Below are 25,021 nucleotides of genomic sequence, written 5' to 3'. Positions count from 1 at the left end.
AAGAAGTACTGCAGTACCTGGCCACAGGTGGCGCTGGTGAGTACACCCCCTTCTAGTATAGTGATAGCTGGCGTATCCCTCCCGTAGAATTCTGTCGGGCAACGGAGTTGACAGCTACATGATTATCGGGTAAGTATATTCAAAAATTTATTTTACTAATGAAAATAACATTTTTTTTAACTAATTGTATGAAGTAGTGAATTTTTTAATGACCCAATTATATGGTGCTTTGCTTGAAATTTCATAAACATTTTAACAGGTCTGTAGAAAAATGAAAATTGACTTTTTCAATATTAATCTTACCCGATGATCATTAGCTGTCAACTCTGTTGCCCGACAGAAATCTACGGTCGGGATACGCCAGCGATCGCTATACAGGTGGGGGTGTACACAACAGCGCCATCTGTGAGCAGGTACTCAAGTACTTCTTGTCAACAAGAACTCAATTTTTCCTCTGTCGTGCCTCCGGCTAGACCTACTTGGATACGCTGTTGATTCTTGAGTTATTGTTCACGATTTGGTGATGTATTTGCTCTAGAGTTTAGCCTTCGCTATTCAGGAAGCTTTATCATTAGCTTAGCAAGCTTTTGGAATTAATTTGAATTAATTATGGTGACGAAGAGAGTATGGACTCTCTTTCACTTTTAAATGGCCGACTCTTCCCTTAGACGGAAGTGTTGGTGTCGAAGAGAGTATAGACTCTCTTTCACTTTTTATTTTATATCTCTCCGCCATTTATAGGCCTCTTCGATTAACTTTCCTTAAAAAAAAAAAGAAAAAAAAAAAAAAAAAAAAAATGCGACCTTTCCTAATAGTAGGCGGTCCTTACTTGGAACCGAAGTTAATTAACATTGAGCTACGTCATATCGTTTTTCCTGTTAAGAATTTATGCTATTTTAATTTTATGTTTTTGAAAGAATTTCTTTGATAAGTCTCGTACTGTTTTCAAAGTTGAACTAACGTTTTGTTTTGTCTCCGCAGTTGTTGACGTTCAGAACGTTCAACTTGCGCTCTATCGTTACGATAGAGAGAGAGTATTCACGGTTTCACGTTGCAGTAAGAGTAAACCGATTCTAGCGTTTCGTTCATTCTTTCTTAGCTTAAATGGTTTTAATTCTAATAAGGAACTTTTTATTTGGGAAACCTTTCAGTTTTTTTCCTTTAACAAATAATATGTTTTAACGATATATATAATTGGGCTCATCTCTCAGGTTCTAAGTCAAGAGAGAGAGAGAGAGAGAGATAGAGACGGAGGGAGAGAGAGGAGGATAAACGTTTCGTTCAAGCGGGTAACGTTGTTCTCGTTTTTTTTTTTTTTTTTTTTTTTTTCTCCTCCCTAGTCGATAGAGGGGAAGAAGGTAAAACGTTTCTAGAGTTTTATTCTTGTTCCTAGGCTTTATGCGGTGAGAGATTTTAAACGTAGTTTATTTGATCTAGTGTTTAGTCTCTTTTCCAACCACTGAATTCTTTATCTTTCATTATGTTTTTCTGTTACATTGTAATACTGTTTTCGCAATTACTACCTTTTAATGAAGGATAGGATTGCGTGTTTCAGGTACAAACCACTTAAAGTTTCGAGTTCAGTGAAATTAGTGCAAACAGAAAATCAAAAGTGATAAAGTGATATGCGCAAAGTGTTACAGTGTTGCGTTCGAGGGTTCGTCTGTTCGTGCCAGTGGTTCACCTAGTCCGATACCTCTTACAAGCTCCCAAGCCCAGGGGAGAAGTAATGTCGAAGGACTTATGGGTTCCTCAGGCCTTGATCGACGAACAGAAGTTTCCCTCTGTGGTTTCGGGTGTATCTACACACGTTGCCGACGTGATCACCCCACCCACACAAAGACGAGAGAGCCCATTTATTCCTCGTCTGCGGAAGAGGTTTCTCGCAGAAACCATGGACCAAATCTTGCAGCTTTTAAGTGCAAGTCGGTCCCTTCCGCGCAAGTCCAACGGCCTAGGTGTAGCCACTGGGTCAGTTCGGACTCGCTGCAGTACGACAACTGCACACCACCTAAGAGAGGCTAGGTGGTACCGCAACAGGCAGTAACTCCGTCTGTTGCCGCACCAGCTGTTTTAGACACTCAGTCACAACGGACAGTAGCTCCGTTTGTTGTTGTCTTTCATAGACCCTAGTGGTCCATGCTGCAGACTTTACAGTCTCAGCTTGCTCCTTCATGCAGGAGTTTCATGCTGGAAGGTTGACAATGCAGCCTGTTTACCTACAACCCGCCGAGGTTGTGCGCTCAGCAGATACTGCGGCTGCCTGCTCCCACACCACACCTGTGAGAGCTCCTCCTCCGATGCGCAGTCCTCACTGCCAGACGCATGTTCTTGCTGCACCATCTGCTAACATGCGTGAGCTGCCGCATCAGGAGTTGCCGGGTTCCAGCACTATGCGGCATTCTCCTCAGCCCATGCAGCATGCTCTGCAGACCTTACAGCATGCTCCGCAGACCTTACAGCATGCTCCGCATACCATGCAGCATGAGCCGCATACCATGCAGCATGAGCCGCATACCATGCAGCATGAGCCGCATACCATGCAGCATGAGCCGCATGCCTTACCTCATGCTCTGCATACCATACCGCATGCTCTGCATACCTTACAGCATGCTCTGCATTCCTTACAGCATGCTCTGCATTCCTTACAGCATGCTCTGCATACCTTACAGCATGCTCTGCATACCTTACAGCATGCTCTGCATACCATACCGCATGCTCCTCAACCCACCGCAGCCCCTCCCACGCACCAGCACTCTGCTTTTGTTGTTGCCAGCTCCCACATACCGACTGCGTAGAAGGTTGACGATGCACCCGTGGGCCTACACCTCCCACGGTTGTGCGCCCGGCATGGCTTCATGCTCTCACACTCTTGTTGTGAGAGCTCCTCCACCCATGCACAGTCAACCCTGCCAGATGTATGATGACTCCCACACACAGAGCACTCCGTTGCCGTGCGGGAGCTACCACAAGCTGCCGTGTTTTGACATGGTGTGTCAGCCTCCGCAACACACTGTGGTTACCGCCACTCGCCAGCAGCAAACTAGTCAGGCAGGAGTTGAGGCTTCCCCACACATCTTTGGTTGTTGCCAACTCACAAACTGTCATGCAGTTACATGACGTTGCCTTCTGGTCTGCTACTTATACACCAGTGCTGTATGTCCTCACGCTCCTGTTGTGGTTGACAGTTCAGTTTTTGACAGTTCACAGACTGTCAAGCAGTTTCATAACGTTGCCTTCTGGTCTGCTGCTTTTGCCTAGTGAAACCCTCACTGAGAGAACTTAGCTTTTCTCGGATATGGTTCCTGTAGATGAGAAAGTGCTGTTCTCCCTCCTTCTGATATTCCCTTGAGGACTCTGTCATTTGGAGAGGAGCCTTAAGCTGCTTAGCCTCCTATGGACTTTTATTTAAGCATAACATGCTTCCAGGGAGGGTAAATGGTTCCGCTTCAGTCGCTAACCCCGTCTGTTGCCACACCTGCTCCCATAGACCTTGAGCTTTGTTGCAAGACATGCAGTCCAAGCTTAGTCCTTGATAGAGAATTTTTTTTACGGAGTCAGTGTGTCACTGGGAAGACGTTCAACAACCAGCAGAGGTGACTTGTTGTGACGCAGTGCGGCAACCTCAGCAACCCGATAAGGAGTTGTCTGTACTACCCAGACAGTCTAGACAGTTTCGGGTTGTCGCTGTACTTCCTCGCTTCCCCATGGTTGACAGTTCACAGACTGTGCAGCAGTACCATGATCTTGTGTCCGGCTCCGTCAGACGACTGGCTTTTAAGAGCTCCCACAAGTCGTCGCTGTCTGGAGAATCTCAGATGGACTATGGATCTGACCAAGGAACTGGGCCTCCTGGTCAATTTAGAGAAGTCCCAGCTCGTCCCATCCCAGACCATTGTCTACCTGGGTATGGAGATTCAGAGTCGAGTTTTTTCGGGCTTTTCCGTCGGCCCCAAGGATCAACCAAGCCCTAGAATGCATCCAGAGCATGCTGAGAAGGAACCGATGCTCAGTCAGGCAGTGGATGAGTCTAACAGGGACACTTTCATCGCTGGCCCTGTTCATCGAGTTAGGGAGACTCCACCTCCGCCCCCTTCAGTATCATCTAGCTGCTCACTGGATAAAGGACATGACGCTAGAGACGGTCTCAGTTCCTGTTTCCGAAGAGATGAGGTCTACTCTAACGTGGTGGAAGAACAGCTTTCTTCTCAAGGAAGGTCTACCGTCTCTTCTCGGACGCATCAGACACGGGCTGGGGTGCGACATTGGACAGACAGGAATGCTCGGGAACATGGAATCAGGAGCAAAGGACACTTCACATCAATTGCAAGGAGTTGTTGGCGGTTCATCTGGCCTTGAGAACTTCAAGTCCCTCCAGCTAACAAGGTGGTGGAGGTGGACTCCGACAACACCACAGCCTTGGCTTACATCTCCAAGCAGGGAGGGACTCATTCGAGGAAGTTGTTCTAGATCGCAAGGGACCTCCTCATCTGGTCAAAAGATCGAAAGCTCACGCTGGTAACGAGGTTCATTCAGGGCGATATGAATGTCATGGCAGATCGCCTCAGCCGGAAGGGTCAGGTCATCCCCACAGAGTGGACCCTTCACAAGAATGTTTGCAGCAGACTTTGGGCCCTGTGGGGTCAGCCAACCATAGATCTGTTCGCTACCTCGATGACCTAGAGGCTCCCGTTGTATTGTTCTCCGATTCCAGACCCAGCAGCAGTTCACGTGGATGCTTTTCTGCTGGATTGGTCCCATCTCGACCTGTATGCATTCCCGCCGTTCAAGATTGTCAACAGGGTACTTCAGAAGTTCGCCTCTCACAAAGGGACACGGCTGACGTTGGTTGCTCCCCTCTGGCCCGCGAGAGAATGGTTCACAGAAGTACTGCAATGGCTGGTCGACATTCCCAGGACTCTTCCTCTAAGAGTGGACCTTCTACGTCAACCTCACGTAAAGAAGGTACACCCAAACCTCCACGCTCTTCGTCTGACTGCCTTCAGACTATCGAAAGACTCTCAAGAGCTAGAGGCTTTTCGAAGGAGGCAGCCAGAGCGATTGCCAGAGCAAGGAGGACATCCACTCTCAGAGTCTATCAGTCTAAATGGGAAGTCTTCCGAAGCTGGTGCAAGGCCAATGCAGTTTCCTCAACCAGTACCACTGTAACCCAGATTGCTGACTTCCTGTTACATCTAAGGAACATAAGATCCCTTTCAGCTCCTACGATCAAGGGTTACAGAAGTATGTTGGCAGCGGTTTTCCGCCACAGAGGCTTGGATCTTTCCACCAACAAAGATCTACAGGACCTCCTTAGGTCTTTTGAGACCTCAAAGGAACGTCGGTTGTCCACTCCAGGCTGGAATCTAGACGTGGTCCTAAGGTTCCTTATGTCATCAAGATTTGAACCTCTCCAATCAGCCTCTTTTAAGGACCTCACATTAAAAACTCTTTTCCTCGTGTGCTTGGCAACAGCTAAAAGAGTAAGTGAGATCCACACCTTCAGCAGGAACATAGTTTTCACATCTGAAACGGCTACATGTTCCTTGCAGCTCGGTTTTTTGCTAAAAACGAGCTTCCTTCACGTCCTTGGCCTAAGTCGTTCGAGATCCCAAGCCTGTCCAACTTGGTGGGGAACGAACTGGAGAGAGTACTTTGCCCAGTTAGAGCTCTTAGGTACTATCTAAAAAGGTCAAAACCTTTACGAGGACAATCAGAAGCCTTATGGTGTGCTATCAAGAAGCCTTCTCTTCCAATGTCTAAGAACTCAGTTTCTTACTACATCAGGCTTCTGATTAGGGAAGCACATTCTCATCTGAAGGAAGAAGACCTCGCTTTGCTGAAGGTAAGGACACATGAAGTGAGAGCTGTGGCTACTTCAGTGGCCTTCAAACAGAACCGTTCTCTGCAGAGTGTTATGGATGCAACCTATTGGAGAAGCAAGTCAGTGTTCGCATCATTCTATCTCAAAGATGTCCAGTCTCTTTACGAGAACTGCTACACCCTGGGACCATTCGTAGCAGCGAGTGCAGTAGTAGGTGAGGGCTCAGCCACTACATTCCCATAATCCCATAACCTTTTTAACCTTTCTCTTGAATACTTTTTATGGGTTGTACGGTCGGCTAAGAAGCCTTCCGCATCCTTGTTGATTTGGCGGGTGGTCAATTCTTTCTTGAGAAGCGCCGAGGTTAGAGGTTGTGATGAGGTCCTTTAGTATGGGTTGCAGCCCTTTATACTTCAGCACCTAAGAGTCGTTCAGCATCCTAAGAGGACCGCTACGCTCAGTAAGGAAGACGTACTTAATAAAGGCAGAGTAATGGTTCAAGTCGTCTTCCTTACCAGGTACTTATTTATTTTATGTTATTTTTGAATAACTAATAAAATGAAATACGGGATACTTAGCTTCTTTGTTAACATGTATGCTGGTCTCCACCCACCACCCTGGGTGTGAATCAGCTACATGATCATCGAGTAAGATTAATATTGAAAAATGTTATTTTCATTAGTAAAATAAATTTTTGAATATACTTACCCGATGATCATGAATTTAAGGACCCGCCCTTCCTCCCCATAGAGAACCAGTGGACCGAGGAGAAAATTGAGTTCTTGTTGACAAGAAGTACTTGAGTACCTGCTCACAGATGGCGCTGTTGTGTACACCCCCACCTGTAAAGCGATCGCTGGCGTATCCCGACCGTAGATTTCTGTCGGGCAACAGAGTTGACAGCTACATGATCATCGGGTAAGTATATTCAAAAATTTATTTTACTAATGAAAATAACATTTTTGAGTATTAAGTAGTGACAACTTAATGAATGTAAACATATTTTATCAGTGATCCACAATATAGGATTTGATACCAAAATCATTAAAATTTGTGATGGCCAGTTTTTGAGCTTGAATCTCAGATATGGGTGATACTGTACTGTAAATATGACATTCAGTTTGATGTTTCTCTATGCAAAGGTTTCAACAGGAATATTGAGTGTTCTCGTTCAATGATTATTGCAAGCATTATAGCTGATGATTTTAACATGCATATTCATGAACTAATTTTATAAAGAATTGTAGAAAGCTTTTTTTATTGGTACTTAGTAGCCGCTAAAAGTCTTGTCATTCATAACTACAGTATTGATTTTATTGGGTGCCAAAGCATATTGAATTTTCCTTGTGTAACCAAATGATCATTGCATGAATGACCATTGATGTTTTGATAGATGAGTAACCCTAGATAAATTTGATTAATTTAGAATATATTTTACTTTCAGGTAAATGCACTGGGATTATTACCAGAAGAAACTCCTAATGTCAAGCAGTTATGTGATGGGAAGTTTTACTCTCGAATGATCATATACTTGTAAGTTTGAACTAAATATTTATCTCTCTCTCTCTCTCTCTCTCTCTCTCTCTCTCTCTCTCTCTCTCTCTCTCTCTCTCTCTCTTGTGGACTAAAAAGTTTTTGAGACAATCGAGATACTTGTAACTCACTCGCTCAATTCATATGCATGAGAAAACAGTATTTATTGTACTTATGGATTTTAACCCTTTGAGTGCCATTGAACGTATAATACGTTCAATATTTGGTGGTATAGGACGTATGCTCTTTTCAGTTATTACGAGTACTACTGTTTTATTATTTACATGTATAAAGATTTTACAAAATATGTAACATTACCATATGTATTAATGAAAAGGAGATTTGTTGAGGTATAGAATTAAAAATGTTATAAGTCATGTCTGTATAGTTTTGCGATACGATGAGTCTATAAAAAAATCTCTTGGAGGGATTGGTACTCAAGGGTTGAGAATGCTTATAGATATTGTTTACATTTTTAATACAATATTTTCATGTAATATTCCACTGTTAATTATTTTACTACATTAATTGATGAAGTTTTATCTCTACTTACTGTATACGGTACAGTATATTGATAAACCCATTTATTCCTACTCGGATACAAACTTCTGGGTCATTTGTATGGGGGTAACTACTAGCCATGTTTTCTACGACCGGCCAATCAAAAACTTGGTTTGATTGTACCATTATTCGTTGCTGGGCAACCATTGCTTATGCGCTGGGAGCAAGAGGGTTCTTACTCACCTCACTTCCTCACAACACTGCTGGTCATAAAGTGAAGAGGTTCTGCTCTCACTTCCTCTCTACATTCGAGCTTTTTGCATTCATCTTGCCTACCCTTTTAATGTTTAGTGCTTGTTTATTGTGGTTTTTCTTTATTCACGATAACTCTAGTTACTATACATTATTTGTGGTACGGTTGAATATTTTATGTCTAGTAAATCTCTGTAATTACGTTCTTGTCCAGAATGGGATAGCAACTATTGTGGCATCCTTAGGAGCTGGGTAGACATATGCACATCCATTTTGTCCCTCTTCCCTAGACAAGAGATGTTCAAGGGAATTTCCAGGGATTTTGACGAAGGAAAAATCTATTTCTGGGCGAGGAACCTGTGTCGCCCAGTTAGCGGGGGGGTAGGGGAGTGGTAGCTAGCTACCCCTCCTCCCCCTCACACACAGGTGAATACCCACTTTCACTTTTGGCTCGGACTGTGACAGACGTCTCTGTCTTGGTCCTCGCTTGGCAGCCATTGTCTGTTTTGTCTTTAATTAATCGCTTACTTTTCATTTACTCAATATATATGTAAACATGTTTTCATGTTTGTATATATATTTGAGTATAGAAATAAGTAAGTTTCCTTTTCAGATGTGTGTGTGTAGTGTACGATATCTACGTGGAGGCCTCGGCAGTTAGGCCACCACGGCGTATTTTTATGGGTGGCTATCGAGTTTGACTTATGTCTTTCTCTCTCTCTCTCTCTTGAGGTCGTTCACCCTTTTACTACGTGTTACTACGCCCTTGTAGCCTAGCTTCCTTTCCGTGTGGGGGGTTGCTACGCCGTACGTTTGTCTCAATTAGTTATGAATCTAATTGTAGTTGTTTTTTGTTTTTCAGCTTGTAGAACGATTCCTTTCGGGGTTTTCGTTCTTTCTTTAGTGTTCATTCTTTTTTAAATTACATAATTACATAGTTACATAATTATAATTGTTATAATTCTGTTTTGGTTACAGCTCTCCTTCCGCGAGTGTAAGTGGTTGTGAGGGCACGTGCCTGTTGTGTAATTCTTGTTCCTTTCCCTCGGGATTCCTCTTCGGAGCCTTCCCGGGGGAATGAATGTGTACTAATACTATTTGTTTTTTTTTTTTTACAGTTACCGATCTAGTTCGTTTCTGTAATATAGCAACGGTGTGAGCTGTCTGGTTGAGTCCTGGGGATTCGGCTGTTGCTGCCTCCCCCTTGTATTTTCGTCAGGGGCGTGTCTCCTTCTACTGGTAGTACTCCTGTGACGACGGACAGCTCTCCAGTTCATTTTAGAACACTCAGGAGGCTTGCCTCCTTGGGCGGATAACTTTCCTTCCGAGGGAAGTTTTTCCTGTCCAGGCTTGAGTTTTTCCCCTTTTGGGGGGTTCTTCTCTTGCCTTTATTTCGTGAGACTATGCTCTTGGTGCTGAGCGGTCGCACCTGCAGTTTCGCTCAAAGGGCTGGGCAACTGCAGGAGCTCCTCTTCGGAGGATTGCTCCTTTTAGGTCACTGGCTGACCAGTCTCTTCCACGAAGTGTTTCTCTTTCGTTCACGAGAGAGTACACTCATAGAGACTCCTCTTCGGAAGTTTCTTCTGTTGCTGTTGCTGTTGGCCTCCCTCGCCGTAAGGCCCACCGTCCGCCTCGTCGTAAGGGCCTCTCATCTCCCTATAAGGGTGCTTGAGGCGCCTTTTTGGATCTCCGTTTGCAGCCTACACTCCTTTTTCTCGATCTTCCGCCTTGGTGCAGATGGACAGCAGTCTGATCTCGTCTTCCGACGGGCAACGGTCTTCCCGACGGACAACGGTCTTCCCGACGGACAGCGGTCTTCCGACGGACATCAGTCTCCCGGCGGACAACGATCCCTTCGGGGCAAAGGGTTGCCCCCACGGGGGTTCTTCCCTTGCGTGTCAGGGTTTCCCTGCGCGCCCTTCTGCTCATCAGTGCTCTCCTGTTCGTCAGCGCTTTCAAGATGATCTTCCCTGCGGTTCCTGTTGGTTCCTGTTAGGCGCCCTGTGCGCCCACGTTCGCCCTCGCGATCTAGAACTTCGGTTCAGGTCAGGGTCAAGGACTCTTCTTCTTTGCGCAGGCTTCCACGCGTAGCCTTCTGCTCGTCAGCGATCATCAGCTCGCCAGCGATCATCAGCTCGCCAGCGATCATCAGCTCGCCAGCGATCATCAGCTCGCCAGCGATCATCAGCTCGCCAGCGATCATCAGCTCGCCAGCGATCATCAGCCCGCCAGCGATCATCAGCCCGCCAGCGATCATCAGCTCGCCAGCGATCTCCGGATCGCCCACGTGTGTTACAGCCGGCACGCCAACGTTCTCCAACACTTCTGAAGGAACATGGTTCGCCAGCTACTAGCTCACCTGCGCATGCTGATCGCCATTGCGCGACCCTCAACTGCGGATGCTGATCGCCATCGCGCGACCCTCAACTGCGGATGCTGATCGCCATCGCGCGACCCTCAACTGCGGATGCTGATCGCCATCGCGCGACCCTCAACTGCGGATGCTGATCGCCATCGCGCGACCCTCAACTGCGGATGCTGATCGCCATCGCGCGACCCTCAACTGCGGATGCTGATCGCCATCGCGCGACCCTCAACTGCGGATGCTGATCGCCATCGCGCGACCCTCAACTGCGGATGCTGATCGCCATCGCGCGACCCTGACCTGCGGATGCAGATCGCCATCGCGCGACCCTCAACTGCGGATGCTGATCGCCATCGCACGACCCTCAACTGCGGATGCTGATCGCCATCGCGCGACCGCACACCTGCGGATGCTGATCACCATCGCTCAACCCTGCGCATGCTGATCACCATCGCGCGACCCTCAACTGCGTATGCTGTTCGCCATCACGCGATCGCCCACCTGCAGATGCTGTTCACCATCGCGCGACCGCCAACCTGCGCATGCTGATCGCCATCGCACGACCCTGGCATGCTGATCACATCACGTGACCCTGCGCATACTGATCACCATCGCGCGACCCGGCGCATGCTGATCACTGCTCGCGATCGCTCACCTTCGCATACTGCTCGCCAACGCACGATCGCTCACCTGCGCATACTGCTCGACCATCGCGTCGGCATAACATAACGCGCCATTGCCAACCTGCGCGTTAGCGCTCACCACCGATCGCTTGTTGATCCATATCGCCAGCGGTCCTCCTCGCCCACGCGGCAGCGCGTTTCCTCGCCATCGCGCTAACGCTTGCGTTCGCCGCCTCGGACTCGCTCTCATCCACCTGCCCACCCTCACGACCGCTCGCCTGCGCGCCCGCTCGCCCGTTCAACCGCGCGACCGCTCGCCCGTTCAACCGCGCGACCGCTCGCCCGCGCGACCGCTCGCCCGCGCGACCGCTCGCCCGCGCGACCGCGCGACCGCTCGCCCGCTCGCCCGCTCGCCCGCTGGACCGCTCGCCCGCTGGACCGCTCGCCCGCGGGACCGCTCGCCCGCGGGACCGCTCGCCCGCGGGACCGCTCGCCCGCGGGACCGCTCGCCCGCGCGACCGCGCGCCCGCACGTCTACTGGGATGCTGATCGCCATCGCGCGACCCTCAACTGCGGATGTTTGATCGCCATCGCGCGACCCTCACCTGCGGATGCAGATCGCCATCGCGCGACCCTCACCTGCGGATGCTGATCGCCATCGCGCGACCCTCACCTGCGGATGCTGATCGCCATCGCACGACCCTCAACTGCGGATGCTGATCGCCATCGCGCGACCGCACACCTGCGGATGCTGATCACCATCGCTCAACCCTGCGCATGCTGATCACCATCGCGCGACCCTCAACTGCGTATGCTGTTCGCCATCGCGCGATCGCCCACCTGCAGATGCTGTTCGCCATCGCGCGACCGCCCACCTGCGCATGCTGATCGCCATCGCACGACCCTGGCATGCTGATCGACATCACGCGACCCTGCGCATACTGATCACCATCGCGCGACCCGGCGCATGCTGATCACTGCTCGCGATCGCTCACCTTCGCATACTGCTCGCCAACGCACGATCGCTCACCTGCGCATACTGCTCGACCATCGCGTCGGCATAACATAACGCGCCATTGCCAACCTGTGCGTTAGCGCTCACCACCGATCGCTTGTTGATCCATATCGCCAGCGGTCCTCCTCGCCCACGCGGCAGCGCGTTTCCTCGCCATCGCGCTAACGCTTGCGTTCGCCGCCTCGGACTCGCTCTCATCCACCTGCCCACCCTCACGACCGCTCGCCTGCGCGCCCGCTCGCCCGTTCAACCGCGCGACCGCTCGCCCGTTCGACCGCGCGACCGCTCGCCCGTGCGACCGCGCGACCGCTCGCCCGTGCGACCGCTCGCCCGTGCGACCGCTCGCCCGTGCGACCGCTCGCCCGTGCGACCGCTCGCCCGCGCGACCGCTCGCCCGCGCGACCGCTCGCCCGCTCGCCCGCGCGACCGCGCGACCACTCGCCCGCGCGCCCACACGCCCACGTGCCTGCACGTCTACGCTCATGCTCTCCAATGTTCGCCCACGCGCGAACCAACGGTTTTTTCCATCGCGCAGACGGATGGTGTTCCGTCGCGCGAACCTACAGTGTTTCTATGCACAAATGTCGGCTTTTCTTGCAGTATCCATTGCTCGTCTATGGGTTATCGCTCGCCGACCACCAGGAATTCCCGTCGCGCGAGCTCCAGGGCAATTGCGACCACGATTCCCAATGGGGTTTTCGCAGCATGACCAGCCTGGCGAGTTCTTCTGGAGCGTATTTCCAGAACACTGCCTCACCCCGTAAACAGAGCATGGCACTTGCAAGAATAGGAGAAACTTAAGGGAGATCTGGGCAACACTCCTCTATTCCTGAAGCTGGGTTAGCCCTTCCCCGTCATTCCCTGGAAGGATTTTTGGCGGGGGGGGGGCTTTCCGTTCGAGATTTCTCCATCGGACAAGGGGTGACTGCTTACCTCTTCCTCTGGGAGCTTACCAGGTTCTTTCCCTCCTCGGTTACGGCCCGAGGTTTGGTTCAAGGAAGCTACAGGAAGATCAAGGGTACTTTCCTCCTCTCGAGCTCAGGCACCTTGGCCTTTCGTCGTTAAGTATCTAACTTGCGGACAAGCTCGATGTTGTACCATCTGGACGCGCTGACTGAGGGCTTCCTTCGGGTGTCTCATCTGTGGAGGTCGACGACCTCAGACACCCTTCCATCCTTGAGAAGAGTTTGTTTGTGCCCAAGGACAGAGACTTAGACAGCTGCTGTGCGGAGTAAATCGACTTCCGGTTTCACTCCTCCAAGGCGCTTTCTTCCAGACTCTGCAGGGCTCCAGCGCCCTTTTCTTTCAACCACGTCGGCCAAAGTTATCGGCTACGACAACTGGGACAAGGTGTCCAATTGCAGTTTCCTCCTGTCAGGAACAGATGGCACGGGAGAGACCCCCGGGGGGGCATAGTCCTAAAAGGAGTTCACGAACTCTAGGATTGCAGGTTTTTCGCTGGGAGGATGCTTAAGGTTACTCATCCGAATGACAGCTTCCCGATGCCCATTCCCGCACAATCTCTGTGAGTAGCCAAGGATATCGCGCCTGCCGTCTCTGTCAGCGAATTCAGTGTCTCTGAACCTCTAGGCCATAGCGTCAGCAGAGTTGCCCGGTTGGGCAGAATGATCCATACCTTAGGCGAAAGTCTTCCTTAGGATCATCGACGGCTTCACCCCCGGCCCCCTCAGTCGATCCTTTCTTGTAAGGAAGGATCTGAGAGGGGATGTCCATAGTCGACCTCTCAGCCCTGATCAAGTTTGTCGAACAAACTTCGGCCAGCGTAGACCAGCAGAATCGATCAGACTGGTAACGAGGCGACAGGACTCCTTAAACCCTGGATCGGAAGGACGGGTACTTTCAGTTTCCATTCCATCCATCTTCCAGGGTGCTCGTCGAATTCAGCCTAGACTGCAAGTATTCCTGCTTATGATGCAGTGTGGCTATCCCGCCGTGGCATAGCAGGTTTGTTTCCCCAGAGAACTCTCCCTTCCTTCCTCTTGGCCGCTCAGGTGCAGGCTTCTGCCTCCTCTGCTGTTTGGAGGGCTGGTCAACTCCGGTAGGCTCGGGTTTCAACCTTCTTCAGCGCCGGGACAAGCTTCCGGATGCTTACCATGAGTGTGGGCTCATGGTATTTTGCTTGGAGCCTTCTCTTCCTCTGCCTCAACATCTGGAGTATCTGGCCATGATATTGAGTCAACCGCCTTACCACATTGGAAACCCCGCTTCTCGTCCGTCCAGCGAGGTTAAGCAACGTCGGTACTTGGATGGGTGACCTCCTGGGGACGCCAGATTCTGTTACCACATCCTCCGAGCCTTCCTTTCGGTTGACTGTGGCAAGACTGAGGAGAGTCGCAGTACCTGTTCTCAGTCAAGCAGAGCTTTCAGCCCTACCTTGGAACATTTCCTAATTCTCCTTTCCTCATTGACCCGTCTATAGTCCGAACGGTCGCCTCAGGATAAGTTCCATGTGGGGCGATCCAAGTTCCGGTGGCTTCAGGCAATGTTTAACCGGACTCCCTGGCCCTATGGGACCAGCGGAACTATGAGACCTGCAATGGGTGTTGACCTATGGAGCCTCTTGATGGTAGTGGATATTCTCGTCCTTTCCCCACATTCTTGATGCTGTTCTCGGACTCGTCAAAGGAAAGGGGGGGGGGGGGGGGGGCATGTTCTGGTCCAGGCCTATGGTCAAGACCTGAAGGATACCTCTCCATCATTCAGGCAGGCTTAGGGGCCTTAGTCTGGCCCCTCTTCAGATCCTACAGCTCCTGCCGAGTCACCCCGTTGCGCGTCGACTTCATTCTAACCAGCAGGGGACGCATTTTCACACCTTCACATCTTGCAGTAGAGATACCGGGATGATTGAGATTCTCTCAATACCACCATCGGCTCTCTCATTCCAGGCAGGGGAATGTTTCTCTCAGACTATCCGAGCAGAGCCTCATAGAGAGAGTGTACCTAGGGGTCTTTGACCTTGGGTAACCAGCAAGTGCTGGTCTGGGGGACCTGATCGCGACAGCTTGGAACCTCAAGCTTCCGCTAGTCTTCCCCCCAGTCTCAGACCCCGAGACTCTGGCAAGATGCATTCCGGTGATGGTGGGACAACTTCGACGCCTGCGTCTTCCCTCCTTTTTGTCTGCGGACAATGGGTCTCAACAAGACCAGGTTTTCTGTCAACCTTTCAATGGGAGAGCTCCACTGGGACTATGCGCAGAACGGTTTCTGGACCCTCTGCTTCCCCTGACGGAACTCCCGGGAGAGCAGACTACTCAAGCAACCACACTGCGACATCTCTCCCGAACCGGGGCGTCGCTTCGGCTTCATGCCTGGAGACACTACGCTTCCTCCTCTAGAAGAGACAACCCGCTACAGTCGCGGTACGGAGGTCGCGTCATCTGCGATAGTCATCCACAGGGGTCTCCCAGGCAAAGTGAAGAGTCTAAGGTGGTTGGTGCCGTGGGAGATATACCTCTTCCCTTGAGGCCTCTTCTCCAGCAATAACGGTCTTATTGCCTTTCGGCGGGAGGAAACTCCTTTCCGCTCTCGGCAATGAAGCCTGTCGCTCAGCCTTTCCCTGACCTTCAGGCTTAAAGGAATAACTTTTCCTGCCCGCTGGATCTATCCTCGCTCATGCGAAGCTACGCTCGTCCCTGCCCTAGTCGGAGGAAGACCTCCAACTTGGAGCATGGCTCGGACTTTAGTCCTTTAAGAGATCTTCTCAAGACCCTTTTATGACAGGCCTCGGATTGTATTCCGCCTTGGGTCTTCTGCTCACTCTGGCCACGGCCAGTGTGTAAGCAATCTTCTTGGTCTCTTACTACTCCCCCCTTTCTAAGGAAGAGGGGAAGGCAACATTCAGGCTCGCTCCTGAGTTGCTGGCTAGACTCAGAATCTGAGGGTCCCGGCCCTTCGGTCCGATTCATTCAAGATTTCGAGTCTCCATTCTGTGTCTGATGTCCCAAGACCTTCTCTTTCTTGCCAGTAAGGAATCGAGAGGTTAGCGCTGGGAACAGCTGCAGTTTGTCCTCAGTTACAGCCGATTTGGGAACACAAGGAGGACATGGGGGGAGAGTCACCAGTATACCTCTTCAGCCCGGACTCAAGGACATTCATCTCGACCTGTCTTCAGACCCTCCCCCGTCACGTCACAGCACGATGTTGGATACATCGCAACGTCCCTCGCCTTCGAGTAATACTACTCTGTGACGCAGGTGCTACAAGCTGGAGTCTGGAAGCGTCTGATGACCTTCGCAGCCCGCTTCCTGCAGGGCGTGACCCACAGGAGTCTCGATACGTTTTCTATCGCTCTGTGGTGGCTACACAACAGCTGGTCTAACCTCAGGCTCCTTTTTGGACAGGTAGCAGAAGGTTGAGGGCATTGTTATCAGGTTTTAGTCTGCATGAACGAAAGAAGTATGTCTGGCCCTTACTTCTTTCTTCATCATCCCCTCTATGGGGAAGCAGCATCCTGGTCTCTGCATAGCTGACCTCGAACCTCTGCAGGTAAACCATGCTTCCTTGTGTTCCGAGTATTGAGTCAATACTGTCGCGTCCCCCATACCCTGACGAGGTGGTATTGGGAACGTCCTAACCCAGAGTTCCTTCTGGAACTCCAGGTCAACTGCCTAGGACGGGTCACACTTCTTCCTTCACACACAAGCTTACGTAGGCCACATGGTTCCTTGCGGAGCAAGGAACTTGTGAGGTGCAGGGACTCCTTTTCTCGAGTGCGACTCACTCGGATTCTGAGTCCCCGGGTAAAGCCAAAGTCAGTATGGCTGGGGACTTTCCACCCTTCCTAAGGGATAAGTCACCCTTTGTAAATAGCGTGGTTTGTATTTCGGTTACGGAACAAATGACAAATTTGAAGATAATTTGTATTTTTCCTAACCATACAAACCTTAGCTATTTACACATATTTGCCCGCCAGCCCTGTCCCCTAAGACAAGTCCTACCTCTAAGTGAAAGTGAGTATTCACCTGTGTGTGAGGGGGGGGAGGGGTAGCTAGCTACCACTCCCCTACCCCCCCGCTAACTAGCGCGGGGGTAATATACCCTCGTTAAATTCTAATGGCTCGCCATTTCAGCTACGCTAAAAGTAATACCCTTTGTAAATAGCTAAGGTTTGTATGGTTAGGAAAAATACAAATTATCTTCGAATTTGTCATATTTTCAATGCAATCACATGTTTACTATACAACTTTTAAAGTTTGTTTTTTACAGTTTTTATTTATTTTTTTTCCAGGAAAAATGAAGACATTAAGAGTGAGGACACAGAAAAGATTGTGGCAGTACTTGATAGCCTCTTGAAAGGTTGGTGAAATTTATCCCCTACTTTTTGTCTATTATGACCTTCAGTATAGTAGTATACTATATGTTAAGTCTTTTAATTCATGTACTGCTTCATGAAAAGTTAAGTTGTTCCAGCGCAAATACAAACCTTCCACTATTTATATTGGGTACAGTGAACCCTCGCTACTTCGCGGTTCGACCATCGCGGATTCACCACTTCGCGGATTTTTTCCATAACCCATATATATACAGTAATATATATATATATATATATATATATGTATGCATGTATTTATGTATATATGTAGGTATGTATATGTGTATACATATAAATATATATATATATATATACACACACACACACACACACACATATATATATATATGTATATATATATATATATATATATATATATATATATATATATATATATATATATATATATCTATATATCTAAAGTAGGAAGATGTGATGTAGTTCTAAGGGAAAAGTATGGGAAATATGTCTGGGTAATAAGCAAAGCTCTACCTCCAGTTTGTTTCTACATTATGATCAGAGATAAATGTAAACAAAACATTGGTTGCCATTTTTCATCGTGCTTTTTAGCATGTTTAGGAAATGCATGATATAAAATCACCTTTAATATTTGTGCCTGTTTTAGTTTAGGGTACTGTAGTACATGCATTAAGTGTTCTGTACATTAAAGGGTAGTTTGTTAACAGTACTACGTACAAGGGAAGGTTTTAAAAGTCTGAATATACATGTTGAATAAATAGGTAAATATGGTGTCACTACTTCGCGGATTTTCACCTATCGCGGCCGCGACTGGAACCTATCTACCGCGATAAACGAGGGTTCACTGTATATTGTTTTTTGGGGAAGCTGAACTAGCCATGATAAATTTTAGTTATGGATAACTACTGCACCTGCTAGTTAGCAGGTGGGAGTAGGGTAGCTCAGCTACTCTACTCACTCACACACCTAGTTTGAGTAATCACTTTGCTTTCTTGGCTTGGTAGAGATGGCCATACTTTCCGCGCTCTCCCAGTTTACTTGCTTCAATAATTGCTTTTTATTTCTTTTTAGATTATGTGCATGTGAGTGATGTGTCCCATGCGTACTTGTCCAGGTCCTGAAGGCTGTGCTTGCGGTACCTTCATGTCCCCCCTTGAGACAGACCTCCATCTGCTGTATCCGACTTGTCTGGGCCACCGGTGTTCTAGGGACGACACCTGTGTAGAGTGTAGGGCGTGGTCTGTCTCCCAGTGGGAGAGGCTCAGACGACGGAAGAAGAAGTCCAAGCGTGATTCTTTGCCTTCGGAGTCTTCCTCGAAGTTGAAGAAACACCGGTCTTCTACTTCTACCCCCCAATGTCTTCCCGAAGCTGCTCCTCCACCAGTTCTTTCCGAAGAACCTCCGAGTAGCAGCGCAGCCCCTGTTACTCCAGGTCAGCCTTGCAATGTGGGGGACGGTGTTGACTTCCCTAGTGAGTCTGCCCCGCCCCTTCCCGCAGGTGGTGCCCCCTGAGGTATGTCAGATTTTCTTTCGTTTTGGCCATCACTGGGTGTTGGTGACCTCCCCTTGGAGGAGGTTCTCTTTGACCTACTTCAGAGGGTAATGGAGATTAGACTTTCGGCTCCTTCCTCCGTGGATGTTCCTCCTTCTGTGGGTGCAGGTGCTGCAGCCCGACAGTCTGACATCTAGTCTCCGGTGTCTGACTTTGAGGGTGTTGCTGATCCACCAGGGCAATGGCAGCTCACTCTCCTAGAGTTTTCCCTGTGGGGAACACCTCTCTTGTTTGCGAGAGAGAATCGCCAAAGGGCAATTGCGGCTCAGAGAGACTCACGCTTCTCCTCCAAGGACGGAGGCAGAATCCGTTCGTGAGCCTGGTTCACCCTCTGGCAAACAAGTTTCCTCCCGGGGGAGACAGCTTTCGAGCTGACACAGACTCCCCCTCGGGAGGAGCCTGCTGGACATTCTTCTCTGCTGGTCCGCTGTTTGGAAACTTTAGTCACCTCTCCATCCACGGCGTTCTCCTAGAGCTGTTAGGAAACGCCTTTTTGAACTTCAGGGTTCCAATCACATTAACCCTTTAGTTCTGTGTGATCAGGAGCCTTCGGATTCCTGTTGCTGAGAGTATGTGAGCTCTCTCAACCCGGGACCTTCGTGTTCCCGTCCTGCTGAGCCTTTGAGCTCTTGTGACACCAGAGGACATTCGGATTCTCGCTACGTTGAACCTTTGGGTTCCCGTGACACGGAATCCTGGGGCTCCAGTTGCTTTAGGCTTTCAGGCTCTCGCAACGTTGGTTACATTGAGCCAGCTGGCTCTTGTGCCAACCTTCACGCTGAAGCGCAGGTTTCTTGTGACAGAGATTTTGGTCTCCCGTTGCGCAGCTCCCTTGGGATCTTGCAACCTAGGTTACGCTGAGCCTTCGGACTCCCGTGCCTCCCGCTATGTGGGACCTTCAGGCTCTCATAGCAGGGAAACTTTGGTTTCCCGTTGCATTGATCCCTCTGGATTGTGCAACCCCAGTTTTGTTGAGCCCCTGGGCTCTCGGACCGGCCGTTAAAACTTTGGATTCTTACGACACTGGTTATACGGAACCTTCGGCCTCTCGTAACCAACATTACGAGGAACTTTTTGGTTATTGTGACCTTAATCTTGATGAGTCTGTCGTGTCGTGGCAGACACACAGATCAGTCTTGCGAAAACCATCTCGTACAGCTCCAATGGTACCGGGGACCCATCTCCTTTTCTGCCTGCAGGAGATATTCCTTCCTAGGGTAAACCTCCTGCTAAGAGATAGACTCGCTAGTCTTGCCAACCTCGTCGGACTCCACCTGCCCCGAAGCACCTGTCACCCACCTGACAACGCCCAGTTCCTCTCCTGATGGGAAGGCCTGTGCAATCTTGCCCTGAGGTAGGAAGGCTAAGGTACCTGTGGAGTTACCTAAGCCTAGTGATGTATGTCATCCTAAGGATCTTCCTCCCAGCACATCGGGAGCCTGTGACCCCATGGGTTAAAGAATGATGTACTGTAATGCGGCAAGCTGTGACGGGGGTCAGTCCCCACTCTCAGTCCTTAGGCTGCACTCCCAGGATTCCCCTGTTTCCTCCTCTCATCCCGTACCCCTCTTCCCCTGTTGATCCCAAGGGGAATTATAAGAACTCTGCTCCAACAGAGCCTTCACGCAAGGAGGATAACATCTTTCCTCGCAAGAGAGCCAGGGAAGAGAGTGCTCCAGAACCTCAGGAGAGTCCCCTACAGCTCAAGTCCCCACAGGCAAGGACCAAAGGGAAGAGGAAGAGAATTAGACCTCCTCCTAAGGAGGACCGTACAGTTTCTTATACCAACTCGTTTCATCTGACTCAACCCGAGGTAGTGCCAAGGGAGGCACCTCACCCTTCTTGGGTGACGCCTTTCCTGCCTCTGCGGAGTTCCATCTCCCCCGCAGGTCAGTGAAAGCAGCAAGGCCTACATTAATGGAGGAACTTCTGCCTCAGCACAGAGATTCGAAGGATTTATTCACTTCCGTAATCTTCGGCCAGGCCTCCCTTATTTGAGCGGAGACTTAGAGGGAACTGAGTACGCCCTCGGTAATTGTCTAGTCCTCCGTTGATTACGATAACGAGCTTGACCCACTCCGGGCTCTTATAGATGAAAGCTTGGAAGTAGATGAGCAAAATTATTACGAGGACGACGTTTTGCCAGCTGCCGCTAGCCCTAAAATGATGGAGGCGGAGTGAAAGGAGATAGAGCACGCCTTCTGGCAGGTTTTAATCTGAATCCGAACCATCAATGGGCTGCCAGATCCATCGGCTGCCCCTCTTGATGGTAGGGATATGGTCCTAGACCAGCTTTATGGCACCCAGAGACCCCTGAAGACCAGTGCAGCTTTGCCCTGGTCAAAGGCGTTGAAGTGTGCCAAGCAGAAGGCTGTGTCCTAAGCGACTGGGTCGTCTTCCTCTCTTCGTACCAGCTCCTCCTCCCGACACTTTCCACCACATTTTATCATGCAGTGGAGGTATCATGCAATCCTCAATGAGTTGCTACTAGTTATGCCTCTTGACCATTCTATAGAGGCACTCTTGAAGGGCACGCCCTCTGAGAAGTTAGCAGGACTGCCCGACTAGTTTTAGGCCTCTAAGATCCTGAACCAGGAAAAGGTCATAAGGTATGCCATGCTGGCTACCTCGTGGCTTGATTTCTGGTTAGGATATTTAGGACAATTGTTCCGGTTTCAGAACTGGTCCAAAAAGTCCACAAGGAAGTCAATGGAGACTTGACTATTATCAGGCACTTGGGCCATCGAGTTCCTGTCTCATCAACTGGTGAACCTTGGGCCAACACCATCTGGAGGAGACGGGATGTCGTAATAGGAAAATTCCATAAACAACTACCTCAGGCCGAGGTAGCAGGGATCAGGAATTCCCCCTTCAAGGGGAGTTCATTATGCAATCCTGAGGATGTCGAGCGTGTGGCTGATAAGTGGAAAAAGTCCTCTACGAACTCTCATTCACAGGACCTTGACTTCAAGGCCTTACCTTTCTCAGCCACAAAGGTTTCCAGCTCCTAGACTGCCGACGAAAAGGCTAGAGACCCTAAACATCAGGGTCGCAGGATGTCCAAGCCTTCTCTCGGTAGAAAGTCCTTCCTTGGAGGCAGAGGCAAGCGGGGGTCCGGCAGAGGCCGACACCGATAGGTTGGGCAATCCTCCCACCTGTGGGGAATGCCTGAACAGCCGATGGCAGAGGTGGCTTCACCACGGGGACGAACCCTGGACAGTCTAGGTGATCCGTTCGGGGTATTGCTATCTCTCCCTCCACTAATTGGAGTGCCTATCTCATCAGACTCCTATGCAAAGGAATCAGCTCTTCAGGACAAAGTCCAGACCCTGTTGGAAAAGGGTGCTCTCCAAGAGATCTGTGACTGGTCTCCAGGCTTTTACAGTCGACTCTTGTAGAAAAGGTGTCTGGAGGCTGGAGACCAGTCATTGCTCTCCCCCTTGAACAAGTTTGTCCAGCAAACTCCGTTCAGGATGGAGACTCCCAAGACGGTCCGACTCGCTATCAGACCAAAAGACCTCATGTGCACTCTAGATTTGAAGGATGCCATCTTCCAGATCCTAATCCGTCCATCTTTCAGGAAGTATCTAAGATTCTCCCAACACCAAAAACTATACAAGTTCAAGGTGTTGTATTTTGGTCTTTCCACAGCACTTCAGGCTTTCACGAAAGTGTTCGCCCTTGTGTCAGGTTGGGCTGACAGACTCGGTATCTGTCTCCCAAGATAACTGGACGATTGGCTGATTCTGGCAGACTCGAAGGCGGCCCTTCTCCGCCATCGAGACAAGTTTCTAAGGCTTTGCCAAGATATGGGGATCATGGTAAACCTCTAGAAGTCTCATCTGATCCCCCTTCCTAAACTGGTATACCGAGGCACGCTATTGGACACCGTAAGCCACAAATCTTATCCATCTGACAAAAGGATTTGTAGGTTGAGAAAGGTAGCATGGCCCTTCCTCAAACAGAAAGAGCTCCCCTGCGCAGGGCTGGGTGCATCTACTCGGTCACCTCTCCTCTTTGGTATGTTTAGTTCCCAACAGCTGCCTCAGGATGAGATCTCTCCAGTGGCAGCTGAAATCCCAATGGAATCAGATCACCGATTTCAGGGAGACTCTAGAGACTTTAGTCCGCATAGGGCAAGAGAAACAGATTGACCTCAGATGGTGACTGACAGACCTAAGGTTCCGGAAAGGGGGCCGATCTTCTTGTTCTCCCCCCCAGAATTGATGCTCAAGAGAAGGGCGGGAATCCCACATGCTGCACCACACCACCTCCGGCCAGTGGTCCAAATCTGAAAGGTATCAGCATATAAACCTGTTAGAGATGAGGGCAGTCTTCCTCGCCCTCAAACAGTTCTACCAGTTCTTGGCGGGGCACTCTGTGGTGTTGATGAGCGACAACACTGCAGTAGTTGCTTACCTAAACAAGCAAGGCAGTACCTTTTTGCAGTCGCTGTGCCATCTATCAGTAGAGATACTCAGATGGGCAGAAGGCAACTTGATGTCCCTACTAGCTTGCTTCATTCCGGGCAAGCGGAATGTGCTTGCGGACAGTCTGGGCCGAGCGATTCTGATAGTTGTCTCCTAGTGATCTTTAAATAATCTAGTAGCCAACAAAGTCCCAACTTTGTGGGGTACCCCGCCTGTGGATCTGTTTGCAACGTCCGTGAACTTCAAGCTCCTGTTATACTATTCACCAGTTCCAGATCCCCAGGCTCATTGGCAAGATGCATTCCATCATCAGTGGGAAAACATGGATGTGTACGCGTTCCCCCATTTTGTCTGATGGGAAAAGTTCTCAACCAAGTACAAGTAAGCAAGAACTTATGAATGACGCTTATAGCTCCGCTGTGGTAGCACTCAGAATGGTTTCTGGACCCCGAGAAAACTCCCTCCACGACCCGATCTACTCAAACAACCAGATGCCAACATCTACTACAGAGCCGTAGATTTGTTTTGGCTTCATGCCTGGAGACTGTCCAGCACCTCCTCTCACAGAGAGGCTGGATGGCTGGACACAGACACTCAACAGGATCAGTCTATCAAGCCAAGTGGTCAGTGTTTGGTGATTTGTGTCATGGAATTGGTATCCCCTCAGTGCCACTGTTCCAGCCATAGCCAAGTTCCTTGTACACCTTCGGGAAGAAATGCTTCTCTTGATATCTGCAGTCAAAGGCTACCGCTCAGCTTTGAGTCTTGCCTTTAAACTGAAAGGAGTAGATATTTCTTCCTTGTTGGAACTTTCCTTACTCATGCCGAGTTATGAAATTACTTGTCCCCAGTCGGAACTTAAGACTTCCTCCTTGGAACGTGGTTCGGGTCCTTCAGTCCCTGAAGGGTCCACCTTACTAACCATTACGCCAGGCAACAGATCGCCACCTCACATGGAGGATAGAGTTCCTACTCACTTAGGCTTCCGCCAAAAGAGTTAGCGAACTCCACTCAAAATTCGGCTGTACTGGACAATAGGTTCTGTCCATTCAGGATATAGTCTTCGTTCTGTAGTTGAAGATCCATACTAACTGTTACTTTGTCCAGTGAGGAGTCTGAGGTGTTACCTTAAAAGAACGGCAGCATCTTGCCTCCGTGTACAAGCACTGCTTGTTAGCAGGGGGAAAATCAAGAGGAGGGTTACTAGGAATTCCTTTTCCTCCTGGATACGGAAGTTCGCCCTCATTCCAGACTCTCCTCCTTCCAAACAACCCAGAGCTCATGATGTCGGGCATTGCAACGTCCCTGGCGTTCAAAATGAACTTCTCTGTGGCGCAGGTATTGCAAGCGTGTGTGTGTGGAAACGTCAGACAACGTTCACTGCCCACTACCTGCGAGATGTAACCCACAGGAACCTAAAAACATTCTGATAGGTCCTGTGGTGGCTGCACAACAAGTGGTCCAAAACACCTCAAGCTCCTTGTTGGACAATTAGCAGAGGGTTGAGGGCTGAGGTTACCCGGGTTAGTCTGGTGTGAATGAGTAGAATGACTGGCTCCTTCTTTCTTTCACCTTCTCCTCCCTCCCTGGGGAAAACAGCACCATGGTTCCTCAG

The 25,021-nt window shown here is 49.7% G+C and overlaps 1 protein-coding gene across 3 annotated transcripts in view; it reads left to right on the top strand.

Moving 5' to 3' along the window:
* The window catches only part of LOC137627638 (uncharacterized), a 208,874-nt gene that overhangs the window by 25,488 nt on the left and 158,365 nt on the right, over positions 1–25,021 (top strand). For all 3 annotated transcript variants that reach the window (XM_068358774.1, XM_068358772.1, XM_068358773.1), the window contains exons 2-3: positions 7,269–7,357; positions 17,362–17,429. In XM_068358774.1, coding sequence (XP_068214875.1) covers positions 7,269–7,357; positions 17,362–17,429 — 157 coding nt within the window. The remainder of the gene's footprint in view (positions 1–7,268; positions 7,358–17,361; positions 17,430–25,021) is intronic.

The sequence above is a fragment of the Palaemon carinicauda genome, chromosome 35 (genome assembly GCF_036898095.1).
Source record: "Palaemon carinicauda isolate YSFRI2023 chromosome 35, ASM3689809v2, whole genome shotgun sequence".
Taxonomy (NCBI): Eukaryota; Metazoa; Arthropoda; class Malacostraca; order Decapoda; family Palaemonidae; genus Palaemon; species Palaemon carinicauda.
Note: the sequence above shows the minus strand (reverse complement) of the source record. Positions and strands in the feature narration are given on the sequence as shown.